Raw genomic sequence first — 12,182 nt, 5'->3', positions numbered from 1 at the left:
CAGGCAGAACCATAAACAACCCTGCTGCATTTGTGGGGCTTGTTTGGAATTCTGCTTATAATGGGTTTTTAACCAAATTTACGTAAATTGAAACAAGTCTTTTCTCAATTCTGTAAATTATATTTAAAAAACTATTTATAAGTTAATCCAAACAAATTTTTACTTGCTGGCTTTTCAAATGAAAAGAAAAGAAGAATGCATCAACACATCCATGTGACATATGAAAAGCTTTTTTTCTCCCCCCTTTTTTTTTCTAAAGATCATACTGCGTTCAGGTTTATGAATCACATAACTCATTAAAAATCCCGTGTAATCACACCCACTACGATTATTTTAAACACATGCTTGCAGCAGAACATTTAAAGAAGTCACATATCAAGACGAAAGTGGAGAATCTACATTCTGCTTAACCCACCAAAAACTAAAAATAATGCACAATCACATCCCTAAAGTAAGAACCTTTGTCAGGTGTAAGTTGTCCTGTCCTGTCAAAGCCGTTTGCCCCGTTCTCCTGGATATATCACCCGGGTTGATCCCCCCCCCCCCCAAAAAAAACGCAGGCCAAAAAACAACCCCGTATGCAGTATGATCTCATGATCACCATGGTCATGGGTGTAGACTGTTGATGGTAGACTGGCGTGAGGCTGTCATCCATTTCTGTGCAGAGAGTCCTGGAGGCATCGTCGGTGGCCTTGCGGTCGTCTTCTTGACTGGGAGATATAAGTAGTTAACAGATAAAGTCGAAGCTCCAGTCCCTTTCCCCACCATTTTCCTCAACATTTTCTTTATAATATTTTCTGCCCCCACTAACATGTTTTTTAAAACCAAATCAAAGTTGATAGACCCAGGCGGGACATAAAAACAGAGAGATCTCACTGTGCATTAGTTCTTCAGTATATCGGTAAATCGCCACGCTTGTTAATTGCCTATTGATGCAGTTTTTGCCTTTTTCTCCACTTCAACAGCTCTTTCAATTTTTTTTTTTGAGCTACTCGGTTTAATCCCCATCAGGTCTCTTGTCCTTAACCACTCCCCGAGAGGAGCATACATGGATTCATCTGCTTCTCCACCTGTTTTCTCGGAGGTTCTTCTGCAGCTGTAAATTTCAGGGAATTGGTAAAATCATGTCTGTAAGTCTTTGGTGGCCCCTTTCTGCTAAAATTTTCCGATATTTTCTGTCACAGAAGAAACAAAGGCCCTCCCGTTAACATTTAATTTGTGGCCCCAAATGGCCAAGTTGCTTGAAGTGACATTCGTGTTTCTATTTCTATCATGACGATTTTTCTGTCGTGGTTTCAATTTAAAATTTTTGAGAACTGGGTTTATATTCTCTTGGCTCCCTCTGAGAACCCAATTCGGAAAATCACGCTCCTGTATTCTTTGATAACCTACTTTTTCCTATTCAGGTTCTCAAGTCAAATTCTTCAACTTTTGGTGATAACCTAAGGGAGAACAAATTCTGATTCCTGCTCAAGTTTGTTTGTTTGTTTTTTTTTTGCCCCCTTCTTTGTAGGCTTCGTAAATTGGAAAGCACAGAATAACAAGAGCGCCGACTTAGGTACTAGGCACACATGGACTGGGACTGGAAAGAGTTGGCCTGGGATCCGTCTGGGTCGGAGCTATCAAATGGAGCGGCTTCCGTGGATTTGAGTCTTGGAGAGACTCCCGATTTCATACAGAAATCACCCTCATATACACCAAAGGACTTGCCGAGAGACTCGAAATCGGCATCATCGCCATGCGGCTCGTCAAAGAGGAGCCGTACGCTGAGTGGATCGACGCAGAGCGTGTCGTGCTTGGTGGATGGATGCGACTCCGACCTGAGTGATTGCAGAGAGTATCATCGGCGACACAGAGTGTGTGAGAAGCACTCCAAGACGCCCATTGTGTTGGTAGGGGGAAAGCAGCAGCGATTCTGCCAGCAATGCAGCAGGTAAGACGGGGGTTTCTCCGATTACGTTGTTTCAAATATATTGAGGTTGATTTGTGACAAGTGGTGGTCGCTAATTGTTGTAGATTTCATTCCCTCGGAGAGTTTGATGAAGTTAAGAGGAGTTGCAGGAAACGTCTTGATGGACATAACAGGCGCAGAAGGAAGCCTCAGCCACCTTCTCTTTTCATGGCTGCTGAGAAATTCCTGAGCGGCTATAAAGGTTCGTCGGACTAAGATACTAAATATGACCTTGGTTGATTTTAACTGCTGTCCACTTATTACCTGATTGAAAGCAAGATTACAGTATTCCCTTTTCTAGATGTTTTAACTAGAACTTCGGTGGTCCAATTCATGATAGATTATGGTTGTAGAAATTTAGATTAAAGCAGCGACTAAGAAGAAGAGCTAAGATGAAAGAGTAGCCTGGTTTAAGAGTTAAGAAGAGGTTGTCTGCCATTAGAAAGTGAAACATAGTCACCCAGCTATGGCCCCTTTAGTTTCCGGCTGATTAGGAAGATAAGACTGACATTAGAAAACTCATTTCAAATTTTGGTTCAAAATTTCGATACCTTAGAAGTTCGGGACAAGGCAGGTTATTGTTTCATGGCGGAACATGAAAATTTGGTCGCACATAGTTCTGATGGTGTTGGATTCAATTGCTGGTTCTGTCTTTGATAATGATAATTGGTGACATCTATGTTTCTCTGTGTAGTTATTTCTTGTCTTATCCCCTGCTGTCTATGTTCTTTTAATTTTGGATTTGCTTTGCCTTTCTAAAATCAAGGGCCCAGAATCCTTCATTTTGGTAGTCCTCAGACGTACAACTACCCGTTCGTGAGAAGTATGTGGCCTGCCACTGCCAAAGCTGGAGCTGGACCAGTGATGATCAGTTATGACCAAAACAGTCTGCTAAATTCCTTTGCTAATGTAGAGCATCAGCAGGATAAGCAACTTCCTTTCTTTGGGTTAAACAGCTCTAAAGTAGGTCATGGTAATGAGGCAGTGTCTGGAATTCCCATGAGCCAAACAACTTCTGGTGCCTTTGCCCCATCAGCAAGTGCAAATGGTGGTCGGAAGCTTGCTTCTGATTGCGAACCTGGATCTATTGATTCAAATTGTGCTCTCTATCTTCTGTCAACACTTCAGACTCAAAGTCAAGAGTTGAGCTTGGTGCAGTCCACCGTAAACTGTCCAGTGCAATCATCTCCATTAGAAGATTTGCATTTTGATGCTGGGGATAAATACTCATCATGCTCAGAAAGTCCACAAGAAAAGTCTACTAATCCATTATTGGTTGTGGATGCCGACACAGCCAACCTTGATTACGACCATACGATGCACATGAGGCCTGATGAAATTGTGGAAAATGGGGACTTGCCGACCTTTCCATTTTTCTGGGAGTAGGTTGCTAACTTATTATTCCTTGGTTGGAAATTTCTGGTACTGTAGATCTTGAACCAATTATCTCTGTATTCTGACTGAGAAAAACTAAACATGGAGCCTTCGGAATTTGTTCTTTATGTCCTTGCGATATCATTTCATTTGTATGGTACAAATTTTATGGGATTGTTAAGCCTGAGGGAGTTGTGTTACAGAGGGCTTGGCTGCAACTTACGTTGTACTTTAATTTTAGGGCAAAAATGTAATTTCGTCCGATACTTTACTAGGCTGAATTTGAGTAAAGAGTAATCAATCAAAATGAGAGTGAGAGATGGTGGGCCATGGTATGAGGCATCTCTGGCTGGCCACACCCAAAGATTTCGGACTAATTTTGTAACCTCCAAGCCAAGACCAAGAATAGGATGAACACCTGTTATTGCTTTTTTCTGGAAATAGCTAGTGTGGGAATCTTGAACGGGTTATGATGATCTCGACTTTTAGAAAGCAAACAGGACAACGCTGGACCATAGCAATAGCCTTTTTATTCCTTTGATTAGACGGGAAGTCTTAAAAAACTTGGCGGTGAAATGCTGTACCCCTAGTAATGCTTGTTCGAATTTTGAATAGTTTATCTGAATGCCTAAGCAATGTTTCTTGGTTGGCCCTGCATTTCCGAAGGATAACAACGAACTACAAATAACTTGTCCTGAATTGAACTGATGGATTCTCATATGCCAGACATTGCTCTACAAGGATGATCAATTAAGAGTCTGTTTGGCATCTTTGATTGTTGCCTCGAATCTTTGGGCTTCGTTTTGATTTTGGCTAAAATCTAGCAGGCAATAGGTTTTATTAAGTGGGTTTTATTCGTTAATGTAGCTTTCTGTGGGTTAGATTATGGTTAAGCAGTTCAGAATTGACCAGGCCAAAAGATAGTAATAAGACTGCCATCATAAACCGTGAAGTAATTGAGTTTCTTTGTTTTATTTACTGGATTATTCTGAGTGAGTAGTTTTGCTTGTTCTCTGTCTTGGAAGCATAATGTGAAAAAGACGAACTGTCCTCCTTCGCTTCCGTTTACTAAGCGCCTCCAAGTTGTGCAATGAGACGCAAATGGTGAAGAGCCAAAAAATTAGAGAGGATAAAGTAATTTGTCGCTTCCAAATAATGGGAAGCGGGGGGGGGGGGGGGGGGGGAATTTGTGGGGTCGACGATCCATTCAAACGATTTCCTTTGTTAACGTAATATTCGTTTGGTTAATTGAGATTTGAGATCACGTGACTCACTCGTACCAATGAAACGAGGTAAAGATTAAAAAAGTGAAAGTGAAGTGAAATGAAAAAACGAAAAAAACAAAAACGAATATCTTTAGTCAGCCTTTAATCCTACTTATTAATTAATTGTTATAAAAATATAATAATAGAAATTATTTGAGAGTAGTTTAATTGAATAAAATTTTTTATGTAAAATATCGGAAAAATTCCTCACTCAAGATAGCGAGGTCTCATTGTTTTTGGGATAAAGAGTAAACAAGTCCAAAATAGTAAAATTACCAATTACTCAATCAGCTTAGAAATCATCTCTAAAAGCCAAAAAAAAGAATAGTATAATAAATGAATTATATTAAAAACAACATTTAAGGAAAGTAATAATAGTATTTTACGAATTAAATCTTTAATTTAAACGGGAGACAGATACTTCTGCAGAGGGCGAGCAATGCCCTTACATGGACTAAAACAGGAAATACAGGATTAAGCGTTGAGGGGATTAGAGCAAAGGGATTGGGAAGGTCGTAATCCAAATCCACATGCCACGATTGAGTTCAAGGCAGGGATGATTAGAAGCACTAGGAAACCCACCAGCGACTAATGGCATATTCAGCTTCTTCAATCCTTACCCCATTGACGGAAGGAGAAGGGCATTATAGACTTACACAATCTCCATATTTTATGATCCACGAAAGGAATTTTATAACAATTGACGAGCCATTACTCCCCAGTTCAAAAATAAAGCATATTTTTTTAGATATTTATTATCTTAGTATTAACCAATGTTTTGATTTACGTTATTTAACCATTACCTCATTAAACCATGGTCAACAGCTTACAAAATTTAGGCAATACAACCAGTGAAACCCCATGCACTCCCCAGCTTATGAATAAAGTTTAAGAATCCTTTTTTTCTTTTTGCAATATTAATGATATTGACAAAGAAAAACAGTGATAAAATTGGTTATTGTTTAAAATTCGTTACATACACGGAATGCTTAAGATAAGGATTCATGATTTGATCAGGTAAATGTTTGATTTTTGAAAATAATATTATGAGGTAAAGAAATAAGTATCAATACCATTGAAGTAAATTTTTCCACCGGGTACAAGTATCTTTTATTGGAGACAATTTTAAATCCTGAATAATACATGTTCATCTCGTTGTTGTTTTGTACCTCATAATACACGTTCGCTTATTTTCTAAAATTTCTTTCTTACAGAAATTCAACTCATATGCAGGCCTGAACACAAATTCAACTTCCCTATTGACCAAGTTGTGGGTGCTACCAAAGGTCACCATCCAATGATTTTCAGAACCCTGATCATAAAGATTTTCTGAAATTCTTTATACCGCAGAAACGACTTTCAACTCGTGATCTCGGTAAATATACTATTGCAAGAAAAAATAGGGACTATGAAGGATTTCTATGAACAGACATTGCGAACACTTCATAGTAGCAGACCACGCATTATGGCAAATGTAGAGAGAAGAGAGAGAAGCAGAAAGAAGCGAGGGGAGTGAGCCAGACATTCTTATCCTATGATCCTCAAATATTACTCTCTGTCCTTCTTGGGAACGTCCTTCGGCGAAACCTTCGATTCCAGTTCCTTGGCGGACTTCTTTATGGCCCTGGAAAGCATAGCAATAATCAAACACTACAATCTATCAACGACCCACAAGATCAATAACAATCTTTATAATTAATACTACGAAGAACGGGAATTTGAGGGGAGAAAAAAGGATAAAAAAAGAAGCCTCACAGTTCAACATGCATTCAAGGTGCAAGCTATAACGTGGTATTATTATTTCCAGTCCGTAGTTCAGAATATCATCACCAAAACAACACTTGTCAGTTCCAAATAAGCCAAATAGTCTTATCTTAAACACAAAAAGATGAGTAATGAAACCTAACCGATGAATTGAACTGCTTTCTTTCAGGAAAAACAGTCTAGAACTCAAGGGATTGATCAAGGTCTAATTACCTGCCCTACTGCACCTATGGATTCGTTGAAACTCCATGGGGATTAGCCTCATGAACACCTCAACATCCCCCCCCCCCCCCAAAAAAAAAAAAAGGCAAAACCCTCTGTCGGGAGGAAAAGAAAACGTAAACAAACTCCAAAGAGGGAGCCTTATGAACCTCTTTAGTGATTCCTTCCCATTACTTTAGATATCATGATATATTTCCCTGACATAGTAACTCAAAGATCAGAACAAAACATCATAAAATTGCAGCCATAAAGAGACAATCAACAAGATAAAGAATCTCTCTAATACCATGTTAATGTAAATTCAACTCTCCACTTGCATGTTGTAAGAAAATGGCGATTGTATAATGAGGATTAGGAAGGTAGGAAGAAATGACAAACGGAAGTTAACATAAGGTGTAAAACATTTAAAATCCTATATTGCATGCATATTCTCCAACAAACCAGAGGGATCCAAGCCAAAGTCATCATGTTATTGTCCAAACAGACACTTAACGTGGCATTTTTCTGTAGGACTCAACATCATGAACTAGCAGATCATATCAAAAAATTAAACATATCTGATAACAACATCATGATCTGACGACAAATAATATAAGTCCAGGTGAGGTGCTGTTTCAACAAGCAGTAATGATATTTCATTTCCCTTCCCCGTTGAGTGTAAAAACTCGCATGCTCCAGTGAATCGCCTCCACGGTGTCAGTTAATAAGTTTCGCATTATTTAAATTTAAATTCTTTGTTACAGAAAACAAACAGGAAACCATGCCTGAAACCTACTGTAAGACAACCATCACCAATTTTGCCTGAGTAAAATTTTGGTAAAGAATCTTAATGAAAGAAATAATGACGAAGAAAGTCCTTGTCATTTACAACATTCTCTTGAAGAATCTTGAAGAATTCAGAGAGCTTGAAGAATCTTGGTTATATGGTGAATGCAATCCAATAAAAGTAGCCAAAAAATAAAGATGGTGAAAGCAGATCAAGCAGGTGAGACTAAGACATCGATTCTAAAACTAACACAAAGCAATACAATGCTTCAATTTGAATTATTCAGATCAGTCTCTCCTTAAACATCAAATAAATACTCTCGAGTTCAGCTCCCCCATGCGTTCGTAACCCTTACTAACAAGGTTGATTCCGGTAAACAGAAATTAAATTATTATGTCAATCGATAACTAATGACTAATAAAGTAGAAGAAAAAAGGGCTAACTTGGACGCGTCGGCCGATTCTTCCTCAAGCCACTGGCGGATGTGCTTGACGTTTCGCCGGAAAATAGAAGCAGACTGCTTCACATCACTCCTCAGCAGAAGAATTACGGCGCTAACACCAGCCACTGTAAGCACGAAATTCGTCAACCCCATCCTCCGTTCAGACCGCAGACCACAATTCCCCGACAGAAGCTCCGGAATATGAATAAACAACGCGGAACGGCTTTTTTCCCCTTTCTTGAAGAAGACGAAGCTTTCAAACCCTTGGCAGAAAAAAATAACACTTTTAAGCCCATTCTACAGGTCGAAGGCCCATATTTGGGCTCACAGACGGCCCACGTACAGGTTGTTAAATCAGATTCGCAGGAACTATTTAAAAGGGAAGCCCCATACAGAAATGTTTGGACCGACTTTCATTGTCCGACAAAAACAACCAAAAGAAGAAAACGTCATTCAAAAACGAAACCTAAAATCTGGCCCCCAAAAAACAAAAACCTCAAAAATAATGTGTATCATGGTACATCAGTTAATAGCTATACTGAATAGAGAGTAATATTTAATATGTGAATGGCTTGAGATATAAGCACATTTAATAATCAGTAGCCTCCACTCTCTTCTAGCTAATGAAATTGTATACTACCTCCGGTCCTAATTATAAGAGCTAGTTGACTAATTAGAGGAGATTAAGGAAGTAAGTTAAGTTAGTTATTTGTCCTAAATAGGTGTTGTCTTTTCTAAAATATCCTCGCTAATCAAATATATTGACTAGAACCATCATTACTAGAAGGGCTACTTTGAAAAAAAAAGTATAAATATGAGAGACAAAGTTGATTTGGTCTTATATTTAAGACCAAAATAAAAGTTAAATAGGATCTTATATTAAAGACTGGAGGTAGTACTTATGATAGTAAGCTTACTAAAATGACGTTATGGTTATAATTCACTGAAATACAATGTTGTCGGGTTTATTATGAAGGGAGGTGGTGGATGTAATCATAAATAGCAGCCTTAATTATAGTGTGACAATCTTAGATTTTGACCCAGTAGTATACTACTTTCAATTCTAAATGTACGAGCTATTTTGTATTGCAACTTACGCTACAAACTAACACTTAAAGTTAGAACCAGGTAGCATGATGCTATAAATCTGGTGTTTCATCTCGTAAAAAGCAAACCAAAGTGAAATTTATTGAATTAGAAATGTGTATATTAATGGAATGTTGGCATGAAAAATGAACTATTCCTGATTGCCTGCCCACGTGATTGGTGGTTACCCAGTCACATTGGAGCAAAAAGCAAATGCTGGTCTGTACATTATTAGCATGCTCGTGAACTGTTTGGGTTAACGGGTAAATAGTCTAATATATAGTACGATATGATATGGACCAATATCTTGCCTTCATTTTGGTTTGATTTGACAAATATCTTTCTTTTGGTTCAACTTTCCCCTTTGAATCATCTGGATCCGTTCTTCATTTAGCATCATCGTGTCTGTCGTACAAATCATAGATCACACCCCCGGAGATACAATTCATGAAGCAGTCATTTGGAATATACCATAGTGCCTTGACTCTGAATCATATTACTAGAGATTTTTCAGGATCCACACTTTTCTTTTTGCAAAAAGAAAAGAAAAGAGTGATTGAACAGCGTGGAAAGTGTTTATTATGCAATGAAGATATCCAGGACCAATTAGATCCCCATTATATGGCATGCTTTGTTTGCTAATTTTTCTACTCTTTTGTAAGGAAAATTACCAGTATGCTCTTGAATGGGGTGTATTAACATTCAAGGCACTCCCTGATTTTATACATAGAAGTTAAATAACTTCTCCCACATATGGTAGAAAAATAATTAAATCGATTTTTTCTAGAAAAATGTACATTGATTTTTTCAAAATATACCTGCATTTGATTATTTACATTGAAAATAAGAAGTTCAGTGAGGAAATAACAAGTGTGAAGGATTAATACAAACTTGACAGAGCAAACTATTAAATTAACTTCTATGTTCAAGATTGGATGAAATACTATCTAAAATTCACTCAAATAAAATACATGTGTCTGTTCTGTATTATTGCTAAGGGAAGATAAATGAAAACACAATCAATATAAAAATATAAAAGTGTGTTTTCTGATCTCCATTGAAATGAATATAAATTCAGAAAGCCACTTGTTGTGAACAAACTTGATAATTTCTCATTTATTAGCTTATTTTTCATGATGAGTCAAGTGGTGATAGTAAGTATAAGCATTAATTCGACTTGTGGATCCACACAAGATAAACAGTACAAGAAAAAACAAAATTACAAGACGTCAACCCTACTTCTATTTCTTAGTTGATAATTTTTTCTTTATTAGCTTATTTTTCATAACGCGTCAAGTGTTAATGGTGAGTATAAGTATTAATTCGACTTTTAGATGCACACAAGATAAACAATATAAGGGCAAACAAAATCACAAGACATCAACCCTACTTGCTATTTTTTAGTTTAACTTTCAGTTTGTTCCCACTCTCATGTATTTTTATATAGAAAGGCAAGCACAACGAAAAGGATCATGAGGGGAAGAAGAGTGGAGAATAGCAAACCCAATCAGATATTGGCGCGGCTCAATCAGATCAAAGCTCTCTGCCGGTAAATCTTGAAAGAACTTTCACCTGATTGAACCATGCCAACATCAAACTGAATTAGAAATATGCCAAGCACATAACAAGACGGCCAATACACATGCTTACTTACACAAACACACAAAATGCTTGAACGTACGTGGTTGCCTTATCTACTAAGAATCCCGTGCAACGGAAGAGAGCAGACAGAGAGTGAGAAGCAAGACAAGGCTGTGACACAAAAGGAATCGGAGAAGCATAGATGAGATTTTGGGGGGGGGGGGGAGACTGGGAGAAGGGTTAATGGGGGATAATGGAGGGGGTGTGAACATATTTGGTTTATATAGGAAAGAGGGAAGGGATGAGGATTGTCCATTTGGATTAAACTGTGGCATAAAGAGACGGGCTTAGCTGTGGTTGTTTGATAGGCGGTGGTTCTTTAATTGCGTTACCCTCTAATAATTAACTGCTCTCTCTCTAATCAGCTGTCATCATCTTCACGCTCATCTGCCATCATCATCATCATCATTTATTTCATTATAATAATAATAATAATAATTAATGTCCCTTCCCTCTTCTCCTTTGACAGGCCTTTTGGGTCAATTGATGAAGCCCAGTGTCCTGCACTTTTGGGTCTCGCTTTATCACATCATCTCTGTGACCCCCTGTTTTGTGCCCCTTCTCACTGGGCTTAATAGGAACCGTAATCTCTCTAAAGTAAGAATCCCTTTTCTTGCATTTTCGGGCCAATTGTTCTACTTTGCTGATGTTTCGTCACAAATTAGGCATACTTTGTTAAGCATCACATCGAACAAGGGGAACATACCATACCACTACTATATGATTCTGAGTGGTGTGGCTTGGTTTAAGTTTTTATATTACATATTATCAACGCCCCCACCCTGAATATGCATCTCAGTTTATGAGAAGCAGGGAAGGATATTTCAACTAATTGCGGCACAGATGTTGCTAGAAAGTTCAGTTTTTTTTTTTAAATGGACGCTCGTTTGTTGAAAGTTCAGATTCATTACGGCACCTTCATAGATTCATTAAGATTTTATATTAAACATATTTAAGTTAGCACAGGTTTCCCCTTAATCACTCCACTCATCTCGTCATGTGATTTCATGAAGGGTGCTCTGTGCAGAAGATCCTCTCAGAAGAACCCCCAGGTAAGTATGATGGTGTCTAGACATGCATGGCTCAACATATCACACTCTCAAAAGTTCATAGATAGGATCTAATTTGGTAACACTAACTTATGTGGGACTTGGGATGATCTGATCTTGATAACAAGGCATAAAGGTCTTCTTATTTAGATAAGAACGTAAAAGAAATGTTTTATCCAGTATAAAGATTTAAATCCATTTCACAGAATATGGAAAAAGATGTAATCTGTGCCTCTATTTTCTTGTTTCAAGACAAATAATAATATATTAAACCCCAACTAAAACGAGCATGGAAATATAAGAGAGAATATGCTGAGGAGCAAGTGAGGATGTTTCTCAAGCGCTCTCTCTTTCGTGTTCACCTGACCAAGAAGTAAACAAGATAAACTTCAAAAGAAAGAAAAGAAACGACAAATTTCAAAAGAGAACACCAGATATCCCGGGTAGGGCTAATTATATTCTTCCATTATTGAGATTCTTATATTCTATGCAGCATGCAACAAGTTCAGCAAATTTCCACCATTTGTCAGGACAAAGCGCTGGTTTCTTCTTGCCCATCTCTGCACATTTCATGAAAAAGCAGTAGTAGTCAATGACACAAAACAAAAAAATCATCTATACA

At 37.9% G+C, this 12,182-nt stretch overlaps 2 protein-coding genes across 4 annotated transcripts; one reads left to right on the top strand and one right to left on the bottom strand.

Annotated features, from left to right (window-relative positions):
* The first annotated feature begins 871 nt into the window (after positions 1 to 871).
* LOC114729608 (squamosa promoter-binding-like protein 13A) lies at positions 872 to 3,543 on the top strand. 3 transcript variants are annotated; one of them, XM_028916638.1, is made up of 4 exons: positions 872 to 1,130; positions 1,514 to 1,933; positions 2,017 to 2,153; positions 2,718 to 3,543. In XM_028916638.1, exons 2-4 carry the CDS (start codon positions 1,572 to 1,574, stop codon positions 3,335 to 3,337), a joined length of 1,119 nt encoding a protein of 372 aa, XP_028772471.1. In that variant the 5' UTR covers positions 872 to 1,130; positions 1,514 to 1,571; the 3' UTR covers positions 3,338 to 3,543. The 3 variants fall into 3 exon arrangements, with proteins under 3 accessions (XP_028772471.1, XP_028772472.1, XP_028772470.1); XM_028916639.1 differs by lacking the exon at positions 872 to 1,130 and adding an exon at positions 1,184 to 1,406; XM_028916637.1 differs by lacking the exon at positions 872 to 1,130 and having other exon boundaries at positions 1,185 to 1,933.
* Positions 3,544 to 5,675: 2,132 nt separating this feature from the next.
* LOC114729613 (uncharacterized) lies at positions 5,676 to 8,049 on the bottom strand. The gene is made up of 2 exons (XM_028916643.1): positions 7,786 to 8,049; positions 5,676 to 6,214 (listed from the first exon to the last, which is right to left on the bottom strand). Exons 1-2 carry the CDS (start codon positions 7,935 to 7,937, stop codon positions 6,139 to 6,141), a joined length of 228 nt encoding a protein of 75 aa, XP_028772476.1. The 5' UTR covers positions 7,938 to 8,049; the 3' UTR covers positions 5,676 to 6,138.
* Between the last annotated feature and the right edge of the window lie 4,133 nt (positions 8,050 to 12,182).

This window comes from Neltuma alba, unplaced genomic scaffold (genome assembly GCF_004799145.2).
Source record: "Neltuma alba isolate B1F8T4 unplaced genomic scaffold, ASM479914v2 tig00012650_pilon, whole genome shotgun sequence".
NCBI classification, from domain to species: Eukaryota; Viridiplantae; Streptophyta; class Magnoliopsida; order Fabales; family Fabaceae; genus Neltuma; species Neltuma alba.
This window is presented reverse-complemented; position numbering and strand designations above follow the sequence as displayed.

Bases quoted from the DNA above. Each gene is read 5' to 3' on its own strand.
- LOC114729613 (XM_028916643.1), bottom strand. From the start codon at position 7,937: ATGGGGTTGACGAATTTCGTGCTTACAGTGGCTGGTGTTAGCGCCGTA. The intron at 6,215-7,785 runs GTTAGCCCTTTT...TATGCTTTCCAG, and splicing joins GAATCGGCCGACGCGTCCAA to GGCCATAAAGAAGTCCGCCA.
- LOC114729608 (XM_028916638.1), top strand. From the start codon at position 1,572: ATGGACTGGGACTGGAAAGAGTTGGCCTGGGATCCGTCTGGGTCGGAG. The intron at 1,934-2,016 runs GTAAGACGGGGG...TAATTGTTGTAG, and splicing joins TTCTGCCAGCAATGCAGCAG to ATTTCATTCCCTCGGAGAGT. The intron at 2,154-2,717 runs GTTCGTCGGACT...TCTAAAATCAAG, and splicing joins ATTCCTGAGCGGCTATAAAG to GGCCCAGAATCCTTCATTTT.